Source organism: Psammomys obesus, unplaced genomic scaffold, assembly GCF_907164565.1.
Source record: "Psammomys obesus unplaced genomic scaffold, mPsaObe1.curated_primary_1811, whole genome shotgun sequence".
Classification (NCBI taxonomy): domain Eukaryota; kingdom Metazoa; phylum Chordata; class Mammalia; order Rodentia; family Muridae; genus Psammomys; species Psammomys obesus.
This window is the reverse complement of record NW_026596064.1, coordinates 14,821,146-14,842,499: the sequence shown is the minus strand read 5'-3', so window position 1 is coordinate 14,842,499 and position 21,354 is coordinate 14,821,146. Positions and strand designations below refer to the sequence as shown.

Genomic DNA, 21,354 nt, shown 5'->3' with positions numbered 1-21,354 from the left:
GTGAGGGGGTCCAGCTTCTCCCGTTTTCCCTATTTTCTCTCCATTCTTCATCCTGGGTTTTGGAGTGGACTACTCCATTGCACGTGGGCAGATTTCTTCCTTTGTGACTTCTATCTGATGGTTTAACTGAGAATGGCCCCCGTATACTCATAAATTTGAAGACTTGGTCCTGAGTTAATAGAACTGCTTGGGAAGGATTAGGAGGTGTGGCCTTGTTGAAGAAGAGGGGTGGGCTTTGACGGTTCAAAAGAAGCTGCTAATCCCAGTGCTTTTCCTGCCTAGCGGTTGTTGATCAAAATGTGATTCCTTCATGGACGCCGACCCCTCTGAGCCAGTAAGCCAAATTAAATGCTTTCTTTTATAAGTTGCCTTGGGTGTGGTGTTTCATCACAGCAATAGAAAAGTGGCCAAGACCGAAGAGGCTGAAACTAACGGCAGTGAGAGTCATGACAGGATGGTGACCGAGACGTGCGAGACTCATTTTCAGTCTGGTCTTCCCTCTGCTTCTTGCCTCTCAAGTCCCTCTGACGGATCAACGGAAAGGACTGTGTTTCCAACACCATTTCAAGCCCATGTTCCCTATGGACATTAAAATGAAACTCAAGGAAGTACAGAGATTTTCCACATACAAAATGGTGTTTAAGCCGGGGGAGGGATCCAACTCCCTGCCCAGGCCAGGGGTGCTGGCGGTGCAGGTTCAGACGGGAAGAAGGCAGGAATGGGGAGACCTGTGGACGGAGATAAGGAAGGGCTGTGGTAACCCAGGCAGCCTTTGCTGGCGCTCTGGGAATCCTGGCCAGAATGTTTGCTCCCCTGCTAGATTACATTCTGAAAGACCCAGCACCACTCACCTCCACCAGGTCAGGCTTTTAGAGCCTTTATCAAAACCTTGTCAACCGGCCACACCTCAGCCAGGCTCTGGCTTTCCAATCGATACGTTAAAAAGCGGAGACCTGAGAAATACAGGGCATCAGAACAAGATTTGATTGGGAGCAGAGATGTGGTGAGATTCTCCAGGGACCTCTGACTATAGGGAGGCACCTGGCAAATCAGCGATTGAAGGCGGAGACGGAGAAAGGAAATATCCTGAGCTGATTTCCCTTCCTCTTCTGTCCTCCGAAGGGAAGGGTCCTGCACATGCGCAAAGCAAAATCTCTATTACTGGGCTACCCACAAATGTAATAAAATTATACCAAAGGAAACAGGAAATAATCACCTATAAGAGATGCTATGGCATTACTGAGAGCTGGACTAAACAAAGAGCAACAAAAGAGGCATTCCTATCAAAATACGTATCCTCCGAGCTAGTGCCTTTTGCAGAATTCATCCTGCCGTCATAGTCTCTGCCTGTGACACACGTTTGAAGACATCAGATGTCTTCCGTTAGGAGTCTGGTTAAATAAATGCGTGGGGTGGGAGGACAGCAGTTGTTAGAGAAGAGACAGACCGAGACCTTGAGGATGGCCAGGTATCAGGAAGCCTCCGAGAGCCTTACAGATGGATGGGTCCATGCAATTCAGAAATACACACCTGGGCAAATGTTAAAAAACACCCTCGTGTTCAAGTTGCACCAAAGCCAAACAGCACCATCTCAGAACGAAGTTTCTGGGACGCAAGAAAGAACCTGAAACTTCCCTCTGAAGTGTGAAATTCTTCTTACAACTTTGCAATTAAGCTCTACAAGGTCGGTGGCTTCTAATTCCAGCACTCAGGAGGCAGAGGCAGGCGGATCTCTATGGGTTAGAGGCTATACACAGAGAAGCCCTCTTAAAAAAAAAAAAACCGGCCTACAAGGTCAGATTTGTTTGTTTTGTTTTGTTTTTTTCAAGACAGGGTTTCTATGTCCTGGCTGTCCTGAAATTCGATTTGTAGACCAGGCTGGTCCCAAACAGAGTTCTGCTTGCTTCTTTCTCCCGACTGCTGGGACCAAAGGCAAGCACAGTACTGCCCAGCTGTTATTACGTAGCAACAGCAATGGCTCTACAGCGTCATCATCAGCGGCTGATGTCTCTGAAAACAGTAGGAAAAACCAGAGTCTCCTGTAGCCCAGGCTGGCCTTTACCTTGCTCTGTAGCAAAAAATGACCTTGAATTTCTGGCCCTCCTGCCTCATCTCCTGAGTACTGGGATAACAGATGAGCTCCATCACATGGTGATTTCTTCTATGCTGAGGCTTGACCTCAGGGCTAAGTGCATGCTGGATAAGCATCGTTCTGACCGAGCTGCACCCCAGCCCCCAAACCTCATACTCTCTGAGTATTATTACAGAGTGTGATACAATGATTTCCTTTTCCTCATTCTCTCCATAGTCTTTCATTTGGATCAAAAGTGATTTAGTCACAAATATTATACATGTTAATATTTTTCTGCTTATGAAGTGTTGAAGTAGAAAAACTGACATTGTTTTTTAAATTAAATTTTCATAAGATGAATTCCCAAATACAATTTATTTTTGAAAGACTCATAACCTAAGTGGAATTAAATAGCCAAAGTTAACATAATTCTTAAAAGTAATTTTATTTGGTTTAATGAATGTGAGATAGTCATGAAGTCAGTGACAAATAATAGACTCATGATTTCATCAACTCTCTATTAATTCTTCCCTGGATCATTGAAAACTGTTTAACATATATTGGCTCACAAAGATTACAATAACGTCCTTCCTGAATTTATCCAACTAATATTCTTCTGAACTCTCAATAACTCCCCCAGTTCGCTTGCTCTTACCAAGTGCTGGATTGTTTTTGAACATAAAGTAATTCCTTTGTAATCAGCAATAATTATCACGGCACTTTCATCTCGCAACCCTAAGCGCACACATGTAGCTCAACTAACAGAATGTTCACGTAGGGAGCGTGAGAGAGATCCTCACCGGAGATTTATCTAGACATTTACAGTATTTCTCTATTAATAAACCTAAAAGCCAGCCGTGCGCGTGTCCCTGCTGTGGATGTGCTGGTTCCATTCAGTGACGACCTTCTGTAACAACAACCGTCCATCAAGCTCAGCTCCAAACGCTGAGGGCAAAGGGGCAATTTGCATAGTCCGGGCTGAACTCCCAGAGCGTCTTGCATAAGCGCATGCGCAAACGCATCTCCCATTTATGGCGTTCTGCGTTCTGGTTTCCTGATCGTATGAAAGCAGTAAGAAGGCAGTTAAGATTATACTTCAAAAAAGTTAATTTTATTCTTTTCCCTGGCTTGCAATATGTGGTATCATAATCTCAAAATACTGGACAGTGTCGGTGAGCCGCCAGCCAGCTCCGTGAGGTACTAAGTGCTTCATTGAAAAGCATGCTTTGTTTTAGTTGAATTTGTTTCAAATACAGGCTGAGGTGGATGTTCCAAGCACATCTGCCATAAGCTCAGGGAAGCTGTGATGTTTGGTGTGTCAGGCATATTAAATGAATTTTGGCTAACATTTTCGGGTGACCTTAGGTTGATAAGCACACTATCCATCGTTCAGTTGGGAAACATTTTTGCACATGAACTGGAGTAACAGGCAGTTGGCAAACACCAAGTGGATGCTGGAAATTGAACCCTGGTCCTCTGCAAGAGCAGGAAGAGCTCTTAGCCGCTAAGCCATCTCTCCAGCCCACTGATCTTTTTTTAGATTCCAGTAGTTTATCCATTTTAAATATCCATTAGTGAGGCTGTCTCTGACAAGGAGTCTGTTGCATGCTTTTTGATCAGTTTCCTCTGGCAGGTCTGCCTTGTCAGGTCACTGAGGAAGAGGATGCACTCAGTCCTGATGTGACTTGATGTGCTGGGGTGGGTTGGTGATGGTGGGGTCTCTCCCCCTTTTCTGAGAGGGAGAGAAGGGGACGTAAGGGGAAGAGGGAGGAAGGGTGAAACCAGGAGAGGAGGGAGGGGGCTATGATTGGGGATGTAAACAAATAAATAAATAAATAAATTTGAAAAAGAGATTTTACGACAATATGAGTGCAGCAACTGTGGTTCAGAAAAGCAGTGCTCAAGGCGTGCTAAGCAAGACTTAGAAGCTGTCTTGGTATTATGAGCCACAAGGCAGTTCCTGAAAACCTTACCCCCCTGGAGTCTCCTGGGCGTGAGTTGTCCACTGGGAAAGCGGACCTCTTGTGTTTGAGAATGTTCACTACTGGGAGAAGTTGATAGCTTTGCCCCCAACATGGGATGTCAAGTATTCTGCCAGTCCTAGACATCAGGGTTAAATCCTAGAGAAAATAGATCCCGTTGGAGGTATTTTGAAGTACCTCTGGACACAGATAAATTTTCTAGTAAATCTCAGAGTTCAACCCTCTCTAGTTGTCATGGCCAGAGACTGAGGTTCAGCCTCTGAGGGCTGAGGATAGCTCATTTGGAAGCTTGGGACAAGAAGAAAGAGTTGCTGGATGACCCTTTCTGGGCCAGCCTGGAGGACCCATTCTGGGCTAACCTGCAGTGGATCTTTGACAGTAGCCCAGCTGTGAAGGTAGAGGCTACAGAATGATGTTAGGTGGGACCAGGCTGGCGGGGAGAGACAGGGCCCTGTGAGGAGGCCCAGGGTCAGAGATCAATGACCTGGTTGCTCTTCCATCTCAAAGTCCAGTTTCTCAGAATTATACTGGGACTCTGGAGCTCCAAGTGCTAGATGCCCTTCTAATGGTTGTGGCCAAATATCTTACACAAACAACTTAAGAGAGGAATGGTTAGTGTTTGGCTCACATTCTGAGGAGGTTCAGTACGTAGCCTCTTGACTTCATGCACTAGGCATCATCACCACAAGAACAGCACATGGTAGAAGACATTCATAGTAGACAGGAAGCAGAGAGAGGGAACACACAGGAAGATCAGCCACTCAGGGACACATCCCTAGTGGCCTACGGCCTCCAGCAAACTTTCAATCTTCCCAATAATGCCATTGTGTGGTGAAGCCATTAAACAATGAATCCATTGATTGTGTCATTGCCACTGGTAATCTGATTACCTCTGCCTATGTCATCGGACACAGCCAGCGCTCTAAGCTCCCAGGTGCTTCTGGAAACCATCATGTTGGTAGTCAAGGCTGAGAGCTCAACGGATCCCCCTGGCGGCTGCTGCCACCTGGACTTCACTTTTCACCTGGAGCTCCCCTTTCAGCCTGATGCAGTTTGGAGAGGCAATAGCTATTTATTTGACTCAAGAAGCCATTTGCAGGACCAGTGAGATGGTTCAGTAGGTAAAATCCTGGAGATCTGAATTCAATTCTCAGAACCTTCCTAAAGGTAAAAGGAGTGAATTGACTCAGCAGTGCTCTCCTCTGGCTCTCAGATGTCCAATGTGGCATGTACCTTCCAAAATACACACAATAAACAGCTAAGTGAGTGGTGAGAGAGAGGGGGGGGGGGGCAGGGAGATGGCTCAGCAGTTAAGAGTACTTGTTGCTCTTGCAGAAGACCCAGGTTCTGTTCTCAGCACCTAAAGCGGTGGCTCAGAACCATCAGGAACCCCTGTTCCATTGGATCTGACATTGGAGGATGTTTTTGTGCCCTGTGTGTACAAATGCTGATTTCTATACACAGAGGTCTGGCTGTAGTCCAGACTTTGGCACTGTCATTATTATGATTATAAACATTGTTCTCCATCACCTTCTGGTTGATTAAATAAAGAGCTGAACAGCTAATAAATAGCTGGGCAGGAGGGGATAAGGCAGAGAGATATTGCCATGAGAACATGGATGGACAAGAAACAGCCAGGGTGAGACTAAGATAATGGGCCATGCGGCTGGGAAGCAGGCCAGGCCAGCATAGTTTAGAATAGCTCAGTATCTGCCCAGCTATAGTGCTTGAAGCTTTTTTTTTTTTAAGGTTTATTTATTATGTAAACATTATACAATGTTCTGTCTGTCTGTCATGTACACCTGCATGCCTGAAGAGGGCACCAGATCTCATTATAGATGGTTGTGAGCCACCATGTGGTTGCTGGGAATTGAACTCAGGACCTCTGGAAGAGCAGACAGTGCTCTTAACCTCTGAGCCACCCTGAAGCTTTTAATAAATAGAATAGGTCTCCATGTCATTACTTAGGAGCTAGAGTCAGGCTATAAAAGTCTTATTTTTATAATCTGATGCCTTGTTCTGACCTCCACAGACACCAGGAACAAATATGTTACACGGGTATACATGCAGGCAAAACACCATGCCCATAAATTAAACTTTTTTTTTTTTTTTTTAGGAACATTTTCCCCAGGTTCCAGTGTAAGGACAATGGTTGTCCCCGGGGACAGCTCTGAGAAGCACAGTTACTTCTGTGGCCAACATTCTTTTCAAGGGATGACCACAAATCACACTCCGGCCAGCAATGTATTCCCACTTTACCAAGTCTAACCCAGAAAGCCACATGACAAGCTCATTATCTACCTGCCTCCACTTCTGGGAATGTATCCTAAGGGCATGTAAGAAAAATGCACAAGGAGACCTAGAATAACAATCTTTGGTAAAGGAAAATGTGAAACAAATAAGAGCGACTAATGTGAATTATGATAAATTTATGTGGGAGAATGATATATTTACATAGTAGGGGAGGGTAAATTTAGGTAATAAAGATGAAATTCAAGTGATAGGATGTTTCAGATTTTTTAACCATTACGTAAACATTTCAAAGTGTACTGCGGTGTAATGAAATGTGTAAAAATATCGTTTTCTTTGGTTGAGGTGGTAGAATGGGGAAAGTATCCCTTGTGGGACCCTGAAAACAAAGTCCTCTCTCCTCTCCCTGCCCACTGCTAGACCTGGGGCTGCAAAAGGCCCTGAGGCCTGCCCCAGAATTTACAGCAATATAAGAAAATTTAGATGTAACGTTATGTGTTAAAATTCAAAATAAAACCCACATGCTTAGCATGCCTTACTCTTACAAAATGCCGCCAAGCTCACATACAGTCGCCTTGTATTATGATACTGATGATTGTCTCTTTAGGACATTAGTGTTTTATTAGGCTTTTTTTATTCCAAAATTATTTTCTCTCTCTCTCTCTCTCTCTTTTTGTTAGAAAGGGTCCCTTTTTATCTCAGGCTGGCTTCAAATTCACTATATAGTCAGGACCCTTCTGCCCCCACCTTCCAAAATTTGGGATGATAGGCATCCGCCACCAGGCCCAGTGTTTTTCCTGCATTAGTATTGAACCCGGGGCTTTGTGCAATGCTAGGCAAGCACTCCTTCACCTGAGATACATCCCCAGTCCCAATGCACTGCTTTCCTTCTTCTCTGCTGGGGAATCAAACCCACGGCCTCATGGATGTAAGGCGTGTACTCTCTCAATTGAGCTACATCTCAGCCCCTTCCAAAACTGTCTTCCTCCCACTTAACTTATAACCAAAGGCTCATTTAGCTTATGGCTTTGGAAGCACAACAGAAATTGGAGTGAAGGCCCGTCTTAAATGTAACACACCGAGGCTAGGTTGCATGTGGGTATTTCTGGTCTCACGTTTTCTTTAATGAACATAGACCATTGTAAAGATGGAGAAAATGAAAGCGGTCTTCATTTCTTTCTCTCCTAATATTCACCCTCACACAGTTGGCAACAGGAGCTCAGGGATGTTTCCTTCGGGTGTGGCCTCTCCTATGACTGAAGTTGTAATAGATCCATCCTTGAGTTATGAGTGAGAGCACACAGTGTCTCATTATGGAAACAGGCTCTGGTCTCGCCATGTGGCAAGCAGCAGCTGTGTTTCCTGACCTGTGCTCTTACCTCTCTCCTGGTGCCGATAACCATCTCATTGTGTGAGGGAGGAGGATAAATGAAAAGGGGTTCTGGGACAGTCGTCATCTTTCTGTGTCTTAACCTGAGTTCCTGTTGCAAAGATCTTGCCCCGTCTTACTAAGCTAGACTGTCATTTTGCCTAACATTTCTGTACCTGCCTTTCATTAAAAAAAAAAAAAAGTTTTAATCATAAAATATAAATAAAAACTTACACACTGATTTTCATACAACCCTCCTCTCTTTTTAGTTTTAGTAACACTCCCCTCCATCTCTGATCCTTTCTGCAATCTTTTGGACATCAGACCCCCACTGTGACTCCTCCTGCTGTCTGTTGCTGGAGACAGCTAGCCCTCCCATCCATAGCTTCCATATGCACATCCAACCAAGTTCAGGAAGAAAGCGTCGGGGATGGGGGGGTTGCATCCGAACTGCAATTCCAACTGCACCCCCAGTGCACACAGACTTTTCTTCTCGTCGTTTATTCCCTCAACAATATGGAACAGTGGTTCAAAATGCATTCTCATCGCATTAGGTATCAGAAGTAATCCAGAGAAGGTTCAAGAGGGTGTGCACTGCCTACATGCAAATGGAACTTCAATTTGCAGAAGGGACCATCAGCATCCTTAAGTTTGGGTATCCACAGAGGGCAGTGCCTTGGAACCAATTCCCCAAGAACACAGACGGGTGACTGTATTATGAGTTGGGATTAGAACTACATCCTCGTTTTATTGAAAATGGTGTCAGAGCTTTTGTTTTTTATTCCCTTTGCTTTTTGGGGGGGGGGTGATTCTGAGAGGCCGGGGAAGAATTATCTTCACAGCACATGCTAGACTCTTCAGAGCTCTATCTTGGTTTTTAGTATTATCATTGTAAGATCTTTGGGTCTCCCGTAGCCTTGAAATTTTCTGCAGTGAATATGAATTGCTTTAAGGCAGTGGGCTTACACACAGAGGGAAACATCAAAGTGCCGGAGAGGACTGGAAGCGCCTGCCCCTGCCTCTTCCTCACTCTCAGAGCCAGCTGGGTGGAGAACGCCCGCTCTCCTTTGACATCCTGGTCAGGGTGACTTCTAGAGTCTTTTGCTCTGGGCTGGGGGCATTTGTTAAACAGACTTTGCCAAGCATGTCAGCTCCTCTGCATGCAGTATGATGCCTCCCAGGCATTTTGAGGTTAACCTCCAAAACTACCTTCTTTTTCTTCCTCTATTTTTTTTTCCAAGACGTCATTTCTCTGTGTAGCTCTGGCTGCCCTGGATTCACTTTGTAGACCAGGCTGACCTTGAACTCACAGAGATCCTGAGTGCTGGGATTATAGGTGTACACCACCCTGCCTGGCGAAACCACATTCTTCTAAGAGAATTCAGGTGTGCATGTTAATGTACCCAAGGCTTTATCTTCCCAGTGATGTCATTCCAATCCACAGAGGTACATTTTATCTACCCATACATTTTTATCCCCTGCCATGGCCACACATGAGGGATACTTTGAGACAGATGCACTGGCCCAAGAACACTTCAATTTTCATTATTGTGCTATTGTGCTCAAGGCAATTGAAACGCTAAGCTCTAAATTGCCTCACGGGTACCTACAGGCTCTAGGCTCTTGGGCCTGATGAGAACCACATAGAGGTTCAGAAGCCACAAATAGTCTAATTCCCCTTGGCCCATTTGAGCTATCTCATACGAGCACCAAATTTCTAGTAAGGCTCCGCCCCTCCTTCCTTCCAGACAACTCCAGGCTTCAAGTATTTCTTCCTCTGTTTCCTGAGGCCATCTACCCCTTTGCCTCAGAGAGTTCGGGCTTTTAGCCTACTTGCCTTCCATTTTGCGGAGAATCTTATGAGAATTGATCTATCCAATTAAGCCAGGAAATTGTTCCCTACGTTTAACACGTCCATCAATCGTATCCACAATGGCCACATTGATTTGGAGGGCCGAGGCTCTGAGGTGATTTTTATTTAATCCAGCACAAACTCCATTTAGGTTTCCCTCTCACAGCCATCATTTCTCAATTTGGTTTTTTGCTAAACTCAGCTTCGAACGTATCTCAGGAATTATCCTCATCAATGCTGTTCCCCATCTCCAGGTGGGAGCTGCTCAGGGCAGACCCACATCGCGCCTGCGCTGTTTGCCTTTGCTGTGCTTTGTGTCCTACTGGTGGCAAGTTGTGTTTACCCCCAGCTCCTTTTCTGAAAGAAGAATGTGTGTGTGGTGTGTGTGTGTGCACATGAACCCACACACAGAAAGATAGCCACTACTCAAGTCAAACTCCACGGAGGTTGCTTCCTCCATCTTGAGAAACCATCTGTTACCTCAGAGCATTGCACTGATGGGCTGCACCATGCCAAGGGGGCCCACACACATATGCACAAAGACAGTTCCATTTGGAGACTGGATCTCATCTTTAATTAATAATGCCACAGCTTAACATCCTTTTTGTTGCTGTGGCAGATGGTGTGTGTGTATGTGTGTGCCTGTGTGTGTGCGTGTGTGCGTTCCTGAACACATGAGGGGCTAGCAGAGACTCCCAAGCAGTCCTCAGCCAACGACTCTAGAGCAGCAGTCTCCATAGGCACGGAGGCCACACTCTGCCTCCTATGGTCTTGAGTCTTCCTTTCTCCTGGGCCACCTTGCGTGCATTCTGAAGGCAAGGCTAAGGCCGGCCTGTGCCTTCAGGTTAAAGGGCCTCTCAGCATGGTCCAGCCTCCTCCAGTTCTCAGCCCTCACTGCCCCTAACCAGAGGGATGTCCTTGGTCAAGATATAGACCGTCTGACAGAGGTGGTCAACGGAGGCCAGCACTGCTCCTCTGCTACCCTGAAAGAGCAGCACCAGAGAGGTCCAGCCCTGGGTTAAAACCTCAAGCTGCTGGGACATTTGATGGGACAATTGGCGAATTTCTTTCATCCACAAGCTGGGATGTAGCCCAGGCCTTTGGGGGGGGGGGTGTCATTAAAAACGGGCAGACTTAGCTGGTGGTGGCTGTTGGAAGTCATTTCCAACCCAAACCTAAGAGCCCACTCTCTTGCCATCTCTACGCTCCAATTTCCTCACATGCCCAGTAGGTCTGCAGCTCCGACGTAGCAGTGGGGGGGAGTGATGGTGGGTCACAGGAGGCCATGAGACCTGGGCTGAGCTGGTTTCGCAGCCATGTGCCAGTGTGAAACCAGCCCTCTCTCCCATGGTCAGTGACAGCCAGAGCTTTCTGAAGCCAGATGGGACCCCCACAGGCCAGGCAGCAAGTTCTCGGCCCAGTGCAGAGGGGAAAACCAAAGCGGCTCTAATGTCCCATTCCACTGTTCTGTGCCTTGAGAAGGCAAAGAGCCCAAGTCCCAGGAGGGTGGGATCAGCTGTTGGGGAAACAGCGCTGTCCAGGCGAGGCCTCGGGCCGGAAGCTGGGCTTGTTCAGTGGGCTGGGGTAGTAGGTGGTTGTATACACATTGGTCTGCTGCAGGGGGTAGAAGTTGGCTCTGTCGTCAGGGATCAGGTTGTTCTTGTTCAGGGTCTACGGGAAGCAGAAGAATCAGAGAAAGGAGAGAAGAGATAAGGAAGGGGCCAGCTCAGGGCAAGGAGTCCCTGGGCCAGCCATTAAGGAAAAGCCTAGCTGTTGATACAGTACTTTCTGTGACCTGTGCCACCCACCGGTGCCCTGCACAGAGCCAGGACCATGGCACCCTTCACCCTGCTCTTTGTTTCACACAGGGGTTCCCACCTTGAATTCCATGGGGGTGTACTTCTCATTTTTGGGAGTGCCCCCTCCCTTGTAGTGCAAATGATTAGGGGTGGCCGGATGGACGAGAGTGGATTCCTGAGATTGACGCTGGCAGCGCTGACAAGACAGGTACACGGCCAAGGTCAAGAGCCCAGAGCCCAGGAAGCAGGACACACCAGTGACTACCAAGTGGATGAGGCCGAACCCTGGAGGAAGATAGGCAGGGGGTGAGGAAAGGGTGGCTGTGAAGAAGGGGACCTTCTGGTTGTCTTGCTGGGCGCAGAAAGAGCTCCAAGAAGTTCCAGGACATGGGGCCAGAACAAAAGTAAAGAGAGAGGATGGGGAAGGCCGTCACCAGGGCTTTCTCTCTCGGGACACTCTGTAGGTGGAGTGAGAAGTGACAGTTGAAGATAGGTGGCTTTTCCTGGATGCAGACTGATGACGGCCTCCTAGCTGGAAGGCCTAGGAGGGAACTGGACAGAGCTTCCTGTGCACGACCTTGAAGCCACGTGGGGTCCTCCCCAGGTTTGGCTGTCTGCACCAGAATTAGGAAGAAAACAGGCTAGAGTGGTGGATGCGGGACCGAGGGACAGGGACCTGAGTGAGTTTTTACCTCCACAGCCGGTGGTGGTCTCCTCCACACTGGAAGCAGGTAAGATGACTGTGGGGAGACAGATGAGGAAGGTTAGAACAGAGTGAAGAGGGAGGGGTCTCTCCTGGCCTGGGTGTCACCTAACAGAGCCTGTAGGCCAATGGCTTCAGGGTCCTCACTCCTTCTAGCTTCTCTGTAACCCCCTCCCCCTTCTCTGCAGGATGGCCCATTCAACAGGTGACTAGTATGAGAGCCCCAAGCACCAGACAAATGTATCATTTCTGATGCTTCATCCTGTACCTCAATCTCTACCTCAGGCTTCAAGTTTCAGAAGGTGAAGGGCGCAGGAGCAACGAGAGTGTGCGTGCGTGCGTGTGTGTGTGTGTGTGTGTGTGTGTATGTTGATGGGGATCGAGGGGGAGATGGCGTGAGGACCTACCAGGAATCTCATTGTAGGGACAAGGCCTGCTCTGGCTGCTGTTGCCAGCACAGGTACCTGGCCCTGGGACAAGCTCCTCACAGCTCCGGCTCCGGCTCTGGGCCCCCTCCTCAGTGCAGACACCCCACTCAGACCACAGCGACCAGCCTTCTGCGGATTGAGGTTGGGGCGAAGTTGAATATCTAAGGATCTTCCTGTTGAGGCTTAACGGGACCACAGCTTCCCCCAACCCCAGTCAGATGTCCCCGGTACCTGGGCAGGGCTGCGTAGAGCACAGCGCCTCCTCCGTGTGCAGTCCGAGGCAGACGTCCTCACCCGGGGATGGCGCAGGGCTGGAGCAGGAACGGGTGCGCTGAGAGTGGCCGCCACCGCAGGATGCTGAGCACTGGGACCACGCGGTCCAGCAGGACCAGGCACCCCGCACTGTAAGCGTGGGTTGGGTGTGTGAGAGAGGCTGCCCCGGGCCTCACGCCCTCAACACCATCCACCCCACCCCAACCCCACAGGTATTAAAAGGCCGTCCCCCAAACCCTACAACGGGGAGATGGGGTTGCCCGAGGCTAGGGTCTCCTGCCACAGCCTTACCCGGGCAAGCCTGCTGGTTGCAGTCTTGGTACTCCACGGCCTCTCCCACGCAGGGCAGCCCCCCGTTGCGGGGCTCCGGATTGGTACAGGTTCTCTTGCGGACCCGGAAGCCCAGCTCGCAGTCCCGGGAGCAGGAGGACCACGCGCCCCAGGCGGCCCAGCCTCCGCTGAGAGAGTGCGGGGAGGTGTTCCCGCTGCGCAGGAGATCCTCCACCAGGGCTGCAGAGGCCGGGGGTGGTGGGGGGGGCGAGCTTAGCGACCCTGGCACAGGGCTGCCCGCTTCGCCCCAGCCCTGCCCGGCTCCCGCTCCCAGCCCCCACCCCACCCCAGCCCCCACCGCTCCAGGCCCTTACCGTCGGTGTCGCAGGCTCCGGTGCCATCCGCCGGGCAAGTCCTGGTCTCCGTCCTCCTCTTGCCGAACTGCAGACCGTGCGGGTCCGGCAGCGGCGCTCGGCAGGTGAAGCGGAAACGCTGCTCCTGGCGCGCGCCACCCTGGGTCACGTTCACGGGCAGCCAGGGCGTCCAGGGCGTGTTGCGTCGCACTTCCGGGCAGGCCTCCGGGTTGCACGTCTTGAACTCCTTCGGGACGGAGGGTTGGTTTCCTGAGCCCCCGAGGCCTGCGGCGCTCCCCCACCCCGCCCTCAATCCCCGCAGCCCGCACCCGGCCGGCCGAGCGCTCTCACCACGCCGCAGCCCGGGCAGGTATTGCCGTTCTCGCAGGACCTACGGCGCGACTGCACGCCGCCTCCGCAGTTGCTGCTGCACTTGCTCCACGAGCCCCAGGAGGCCCAGAAGATGGGCACCGGGCAGGGCGTATTTTCGTTACAGAACCTGGGGAGAAGGGAGGCGCGTCACCCCGGGGAGAGGTGCTGGCGTTCCCGGCTCCTCCAGGATCCAGGTTGGAGGGTGCTCGCATCCCTGCCTCGGCCACGGCTAGCTCACCGCTCCTCCCGGCTCTTGCCCACGCAGATGCGGCCCCCGTGGCGGGGCGCCGGGTTGCTGCAGCTTCGCTGACGGACCTGGAAGCCGATCCCACAGGACGTGCTGCACTGTGCCCACGATGACCAGGCGGTCCACGCCCCATTCCTGGTGGGGTGGGAGGGGACAGAGACACATGCCCCTCTGAGCCCTAGCTTCTTAGATCTGGGCTGCATCTGAGGCAGATGGACTGGCGAGACAAGCGACAGAAAACCTCAGCTCCTAACCAGGCTGGCTCAGGCAGATTCGTGCATTCATCCTCAATGAGCAGCTTGCTCATTCATGCCTCAAATATGTATTGAGAGCCTTCTTCCATATATCAGGCTGTGCTCAGGGCCAAGGACACAGTGATAGGGCCGGGCCCCTACACAGACAGGCAAAAGGACACACTCTTTAGAGGTCTCTCAGTTACCATTCCAACCTGAAACCTTCCTCTCCCCCTTCTCGGACACCCAAGCCTCCTCTTAGACCTCACTCTCCCCGCTTCTCCCTTGCGTTAGCTTTCCCCAGCCTCAGACATTCATGCCCAAGTTCACCTCGGCGATCAGAGTTGGACTCCTGAGAGCTCCTGGTACCTTTATCTACATAAGACCAGTGGCTGAATTCCTGCCCCTTGAGGTTGCTGTGAGGGTTATTTCAGTGGGCGCAGATAAACTAATTCTTTTAAGTCCCCATAATTATGGGTTAGTTGTGATGATAACCATTTTATGTGGTTCCCCGGTACCAGGAAGTATAGTTCTTTACAGACATTATTCTTTTAACCTTCTCAGCAACTCTCGGTGGGGACTATATTCCCTACTTTTTTAAAAAAAAAAAAAAGTGGCTAGAGAGGCTGGCCAAGTCACTCCTCTAGAAGGCGCGGCCTGGGATCATCCCCCAGGAGAGATGAGCACTAGGAGGGTCTTCACACCAGTGAAACCCTTCTTCCACTGATGTGAAAACTCTGCTAGTGCTGACATCTCCTGCCCCAAACATCAGCTCAGCTTCCTGTCTGGTCCCCAGCACTGCACTGAAGTTTAAACTCCTGGGTGAGACGCCCCATTTCCCCAGTTCTCTCCACGTGAGTCCTAAACAGACACCACGCAAACCCTGCCCTCACCTACCTGGAACAATTGGCGATATGGATGGATGGCCCCAGGCATTCGAGGCCCCCACAGCGAGGCCTTGGCGAGTCACAGGATCTGGCCCGGCACAGGCAAGAACCCGAGTTGTCTCCGTCTAAGTGCTCACACGGTTTCCACGGTGACCATGGGCCGAAGCCCCCATCCCGTGTCACATTCCGTACCTGCAGACTCATATAAGGGGCGAGACTCCTGTCACACAAGGCGAGGACGGGCGGGGGGAGGGAGGAAAGCCCAGGGCATGTGGGGCATATACTGATGGGGGCGGAGGGGGCGTCATAGCTGGCGTTGAGGTTGAAGGGTTAGGGGAGGGCCCACAAGGGTTCTCACAGGACAGGCTGTGATGTTCTGGATCCAGAGGCTCATGTTGGAACTGTCCCCGAGCGTGCTGCAATGTTGGCGTTTCCCGTCCCAGCCACAGTAGGGGTCCCGAGCTTCCAGGCAGGCCCTGTGAGAGGGAGGTCCTGAGACTCAAGCTCACTGGCTTCCCAGTGTCAGCTTTGTCTCTAGAGAGCTCCTGGACAGCCCCACTTCGGGCCCCAGAGTAGAAATATTCTGGTTTTCTTCTGTGAAAGAGATTAGGTTCCAAGTTGGGGATTTAGCTCAGTGGTAGAACGCTTGCTCAGCAAGTACAAGGTGCTGGGTGGAAAAGAAAACAGCTAGCTTCACTGTGCGCCTGCTGCGCTGTGCAACTGATATCACTTACAGCAGTTCCGGAAGCACGGATGAGTACAATACCCTAACCCGGTGAGGGGGGCCTGTTACAGTTCCGTCAGGTGGCAAGAAACCCAGAGAGCTTAGCGAGGATTCAGAACTGAGGCCGGAGACTGGACTGCTTTCGCCTGAGCTGGGGGCCCCAGTGCTCCTCGCCGGGGACCACTGGAGGAGATGCAGTTGGCAGAAGTGCAAAGAGATAGCCCTTCGCTGTCAGACCCTCAGAGCATAGAGTGGTTCTTAAGCTTGGCTCGTATGAAAATCCCCTGAGGACCTTGGAAACATTGGTATACGAGTCTGTGTGGTAAGGTGGTTTTTAAAGCCACAGGACGGTGCTAAAGGAAGCCCTGGTGTGAACCACTAGGATGGCCAAGTCTCTGTACTGGTACAAAGGCTGGGAGGGAGGTTTCCCAGTGATCTCACAAATCGTATCTCACAAACCTAGGCTTCCTGACTGTCCTTCCTCTTATTTTCCACCTGCGCAGCAGGAGGTCCTATTGAACTTTGCACCCCGACTGGATGTGGACCCATTTTTCAAAACACAGGATGCCTGGTACAGTCCAGGATCGCGTGTGGTTTCACTGTGCTTGAGCTGTTTTTGGGCAGAGAGCGGCGGCTAGCATTTTAGCTTTGGGAGAATGAGCTGAGCTGCTAGGACAGGGTGCTAGCCCACCCAGCTTTCCTGGCCACGGGCTATCCTTTCTGCAACGCCCCAGAAAAGACAGTGGCTCACACCCCGGTGCATGTCCCAGACGCCTTCACTCCTCTTCCAGGGATCCTTTCTTCCTTTCCTTCTGATTTATTCAGGTGACAGGGCCCTTACATTTTTAACTAAAAAAGTTAGATCTCTGCTAGCAGGACTTCAAGGCGAAAGAAAAGAGTCTTGTGATTATTTGCCGTTCCCTGCTACTCAAAGACAGTTCCAAGATTGTGGAGGCAGAGGGAGGGGGGGCCTCCAGCCTCCTAGTGAACCCACTGCCACGCCAGGGCACACTCCATCCTTTTGCTTGCTTTCCAAGCTTACACCTGGCTCTGATCAGCTAGGGAGAGTTGAGAGAGGGCAAAGGCAAGGGCTCCAAAAATGGAGGTGGGGAGACAGGAGAGGCCTTGAGAAGGAACAAAGGCAGTAAGAAGATGGGTGAGTGAGTTCACAGCACCATGCATGCTTACAAAGGGATTTTTTTCCCAGTGGCCGAAGGGGCCAACGCCGCTGAGAGCCAAAGAGATACACACAGGAGCTTACAGCTTTTGGTGTCACTAGGATGGAATTCTTAGTTTTCTCTTGAAGCTTCAGGGACAGTCATTTGTCAGTCATGGTTTAATAGCTTGACTAATTAATGAGTTGGTTCATAGATAAGGTCTCCTTCTATTGTCCAGACTGGCCTGGAGCGCACTATGGAGCCAAGGCTAGTCTCAAACTCACAGTGATCCTCTTCAGTCTCTCAAGTGTTTACATTAGATGAATAAGCAACCATGCCAGGCTCCTGTAAAAGGAGGCCTTGGAGGGAGGAAAGGAGAGAGAGAGTGACAGACAGACAGACAGAGAGACAGAGACAGAAATAGACATAGAGAGAGAGAGAGAGAGAGAGAGAGAGAGAGTTGCAAAGCAGACAGAGGAGGAAAGAACTGAAGAAGACAGTGCTAGCTCCTGTTCCAGGCTGGCTCATGATCTTGAATAATCCAGGTAGTATTTTGGGCATTTGTTGATGAGGTCCTGATTAGACTCCACTGAATACACTGTGGCCTGTCTGGGAGTCCAGAGTACTCCCTTGTCTGTGCTAGTGAATCTGTTTCCTCTTCACCCACTCAAAGACAACATTTACACATTTTATAGCATAAGCATACTCAGGCTTTGCCTCTGAGACCAACAGTTTGATTTCAGGGTTTTACTGTTGTCTTCTCACCAGCAGAATCTACCAAATGGGGCATTGTGGGATTCAAAACAATCCATGTGCACAAGGAGAATTGGCAACCTATGGTTTCGAGACGCTGCCCACTGACTGAGAGGTGGATCAAGAAGAAGCAAATTCAACCAGTTAAAACTCAATAGAGCCCATGACTTGCTATGTGATGTCAAATAAGATCCTCTCTGTGTGTGGAGACACATGTGCACGCTTGCCTGTGCAGGCTGGAGGACGATTTACAGGAGCCTGGCATGGTGGCTTATGCATTTAACCCGAACTCTTGAGGGACTAGGAAAGAGCATCCCATGTCCACCTCCCATAGGACAGGGTCCCTCGCTGAGATACAGAGCTCACCAATTAAACTAGATTGCTAGGCACAAAGCCCCAGGGAACGTCCTATCTCCACCCCCACCCCCCACCCCCGTGATAAGTTTACAAATGGGAACCATACCCGGCATTTTTATGTGGGTGTTGTTAGGGGTTGAATTTGGGCCCCTGTGTTTTCCAGACAAGTGCTTTGTTGACAAAACCACCCTGAGAACCCCAACAAAAGCAAATGTCTGCTAGCAGAGAGAACGGTGAAAGGTGGAAAATTTGAACCCACTTATGAAGGACTAAAGCAGAAGGTTCTGGAGAAACCCAGTGTGTCTCCTGTTCTGCTTCCTCTAGACCCTTTTGGTGTTTAAAGCAGTAGTTTCCAGTCTTGAGTGCAAATCCCAGTTTCCAGGGCACCTTTTGAAAGGCTTAAGCAAACAGAACAAAACGCCTCCCTTAGTTTGGGCCTCTGGGACTAGAAGTCCAGGCGTTACAATCTTTAAGCCCCGATGAATAGTAACAGTTGAAAACTTCTATTCCAGGGCCATGTCTGTCAAAGTCCCAAGGTCCCGACAGAATAGGGAGACAAGGGAGAAAGACAGAGTAGAAATTGGCCCCACTTTTCTCACACTCTCCGCCTTTTCTGACCAGTTAAGGTCTGGAGAAAAAAAAAATAAATAAGAGACCAGACTCTCTACGGATAGCCTATCCCATCAGTCTGAGAGACTTCAAGACTCTCTTCGCCAGGGCCAGGGCCCCCTCTTCCTCCTGCTGTCCCTGCTCCTGCTGCTGCCATTAACTAAAGGATTGCCAAGGCTCAGGTGAGTCCACACGCACTGCCTTTGGGCCAAAGGGCACTTCAAAGCTGATAGAACAAGGGACATGCTTTAGAAAATGAAAGCTCCATGCTAAAGAGCATGAGCGTGCCTGCCAAGGTAGGAAGTGGTGGGGATTTAGAGTTCTTTCGTGAAAGGAGCCATCAGGCCAATAATACATCACCGTGTCTTTTTTATTGCAGTGTCTCTGAGCAGCCATTACAAAGGGGAACAGGTTTATTCCACTGGCTCACAAGTAGGACAGAGATGGATGATGGGCATCATAAACCAGAGGAGCCTGGCTCCCTGCACCAATGGGTGGTGGAGGGGAGCTTTCCAGGGTGGAAAACAGCATCATGGGGCTTTTGAGCATGTGGCAATTACCTAAGAACACCCAGAACAAGGATCTGGTTGGGGAGATGCCATTGAGCCCGGGCCTAACCCTGAACACTTGGGGGCAGGAAGAGGCTATCAAGAATGAGCTACTACAGAGGTGAAAGGCCTACTGGAAGGAGAAAAGAGCTGACTCATGCACTGAGCATCTCAGCTCCTCTCTGGCCAAGCCAGAATATTTTTATATGCTGTGGAACTCGGATTGCTCTAATTAAGGGAGGTAGAGTCAAGCTCTGGATGCTAGGAGGAGGAAGGGAGGCCGGGCAGTATCCCTGCTAACCCACCTTGATCTCCCTGCCAACTTTGGAAGGAATGGGGACAAACATGCCTAGCGCGTAATGAAGTTCCCCCTCTCGACAGCGCTAATTCTGATACACTGTGATTGGTCTTGGTTCCCTGACACAGAGGGCACAGCTTGTTGGAGGCATGTGTTTGCTTGTCTCATTTTCTTAACTTTTTGATAAGATGATTTTGCGGTTTCTAGGTTTTTAGATCTACCTGCAATCACATTTATCTGTCTGTCTATCTATCTATCTATCTATCTATCTATCTATCTATCTATCTATCTATCTATCTAATGTAGGGGACAGGCATGCTCTTGTCCTGGCCCACGTGTGTGCGTGGCCCCTACCTGTAGCTTTATAATAGGATTTTCACTGCACACTTGAGCAGCTTGTAAAACCAACTCAGGAGGCAGGCCTCCAGGCTGACCTTCTGCCACCTTGCTGCAGAATGGCGGCATGTTGGGGAAACTATACAAGCAACCGATCTCCTCTGCAGCATCCCGAGATTGGAGACCTGTCCCTACCCCCCACCCCATCCTCTTACCCTGTTGCAGTCCGGCGCCTTTGCAGTGGGCTGGAGCCACACTAGCCCACCACAGACCTCCATCTGTCTCATGACACATCCTGATCTGCCCCATGGAGCACCTGTCTGGAGAGCCTGAGTGGCCTCCTCAGTTGGCCTCAGTCCACTCTCTACACCCATTCCCCAGGTCTCTCCTGCACCAGCCTCTTCTCAGGCCAAACAATCAGTTAGTTAACCGAAGCATCAGTCCCGGGTGGAATGTCACCCCCGTGCTGGGCGGGGTTGACTAGTGAAGTATAAAAAATATCAGGCCACTGGGTTTTTCATGAAGGATTTATAACCTCTCTGAGAATAAGGCACGTGTTAAAAGTTTAATATCGACACAAGTGTTTAAAGAGAACACGGAAACTAGGAAAACACTGTCAGCAGGTAGCCGCTGCTTTCCGGCCAAACAGAGCTGTCTGTATCTGGTGTCGTAGATTCAGAGACCAGAGAGCTCAGGAGGCTGGAGCCTCCTAAAAGCAACTGCAGAGGTGAAAAAGGAATAAAGATCCTGCCTACCCTTTGTGACTTGGCAGCCTAGGCCCTTCATGAGTCCCAGGCCTGATCTTTACACTTCTGCCAACATTAGACACCACTGTGCCATCAAATCCCCCCAGTTCCTGGCGAGAGAACCGAAGCTCAAAATGGCCACATAGTCTGCTTAAGACCATGCAGCTCATGGAGAGCGGAGCCCGGGGGGGGGGGGAATCCCATGTACCTCTATTCATATCATCCGCATCCCCCCCCAAGACACCCTTCTGCCTTTCCCAGCCGGCAGACCTAGGCCAGGTTTCTCTCCCTAACCACATCTGCAGTGTGGGGGCTGGAGTACAGCCCAGGCACACAAGTCTCCCCTCACACCAACAGCTCAAGGCACCCTGTGTGTGGCGGGGCTTTGTAAATGTGTGTCCCTCTGATGAAAGCATGGATGGGGGCTGAGATGGCCTGCCACCAGCGGCCCCCTACACCCCATCCATCCTCCCTCTTCCCCTGTCTGCAGGCCTCTGTCCAAGATCCTAGTGCTCTCAGAGAGCAACCCTTGGCAGCCCTGAGCCCATTTGTCTCCCAAATCCCAAGGACAGATGGCACAGCCAGGAGGACCCGGCTGCAAAGGCCACCAAGTTCATGTGGCTTTTCTGATGATCACACAGAGGAATGGATGCAGCTAGGGCAGCCTCCAGAGTGGGGACTTTGGGACACAGTTCCATTTGGCCTTGGCTTCTCCCCTTAAATACTGCTGCCAAATC

General features: G+C 50.2%; 1 protein-coding gene across 8 annotated transcripts in view; it reads right to left on the bottom strand.

Moving 5' to 3' along the window:
- Positions 1 to 9,631: 9,631 nt before the first annotated feature.
- Sema5b (semaphorin 5B) overlaps positions 9,632 to 21,354 on the bottom strand; it is a 136,422-nt gene continuing 124,699 nt past the window's right edge. For all 8 annotated transcript variants that reach the window (XM_055624959.1, XM_055624961.1, XM_055624962.1 and 5 more), the window contains 11 exons: positions 15,448 to 15,565; positions 15,100 to 15,281; positions 13,961 to 14,104; positions 13,702 to 13,849; positions 13,372 to 13,597; positions 13,019 to 13,237; positions 12,686 to 12,856; positions 12,434 to 12,583; positions 12,016 to 12,063; positions 11,403 to 11,608; positions 9,632 to 11,195 (listed from right to left, as the gene is read on the bottom strand). In XM_055624959.1, the coding sequence (XP_055480934.1) occupies positions 11,037 to 11,195; positions 11,403 to 11,608; positions 12,016 to 12,063; positions 12,434 to 12,583; positions 12,686 to 12,856; positions 13,019 to 13,237; positions 13,372 to 13,597; positions 13,702 to 13,849; positions 13,961 to 14,104; positions 15,100 to 15,281; positions 15,448 to 15,565 (1,771 nt within the window). In that variant the 3' untranslated portion in view covers positions 9,632 to 11,036. The remainder of the gene's footprint in view (positions 11,196 to 11,402; positions 11,609 to 12,015; positions 12,064 to 12,433; positions 12,584 to 12,685; positions 12,857 to 13,018; positions 13,238 to 13,371; positions 13,598 to 13,701; positions 13,850 to 13,960; positions 14,105 to 15,099; positions 15,282 to 15,447; positions 15,566 to 21,354) is intronic.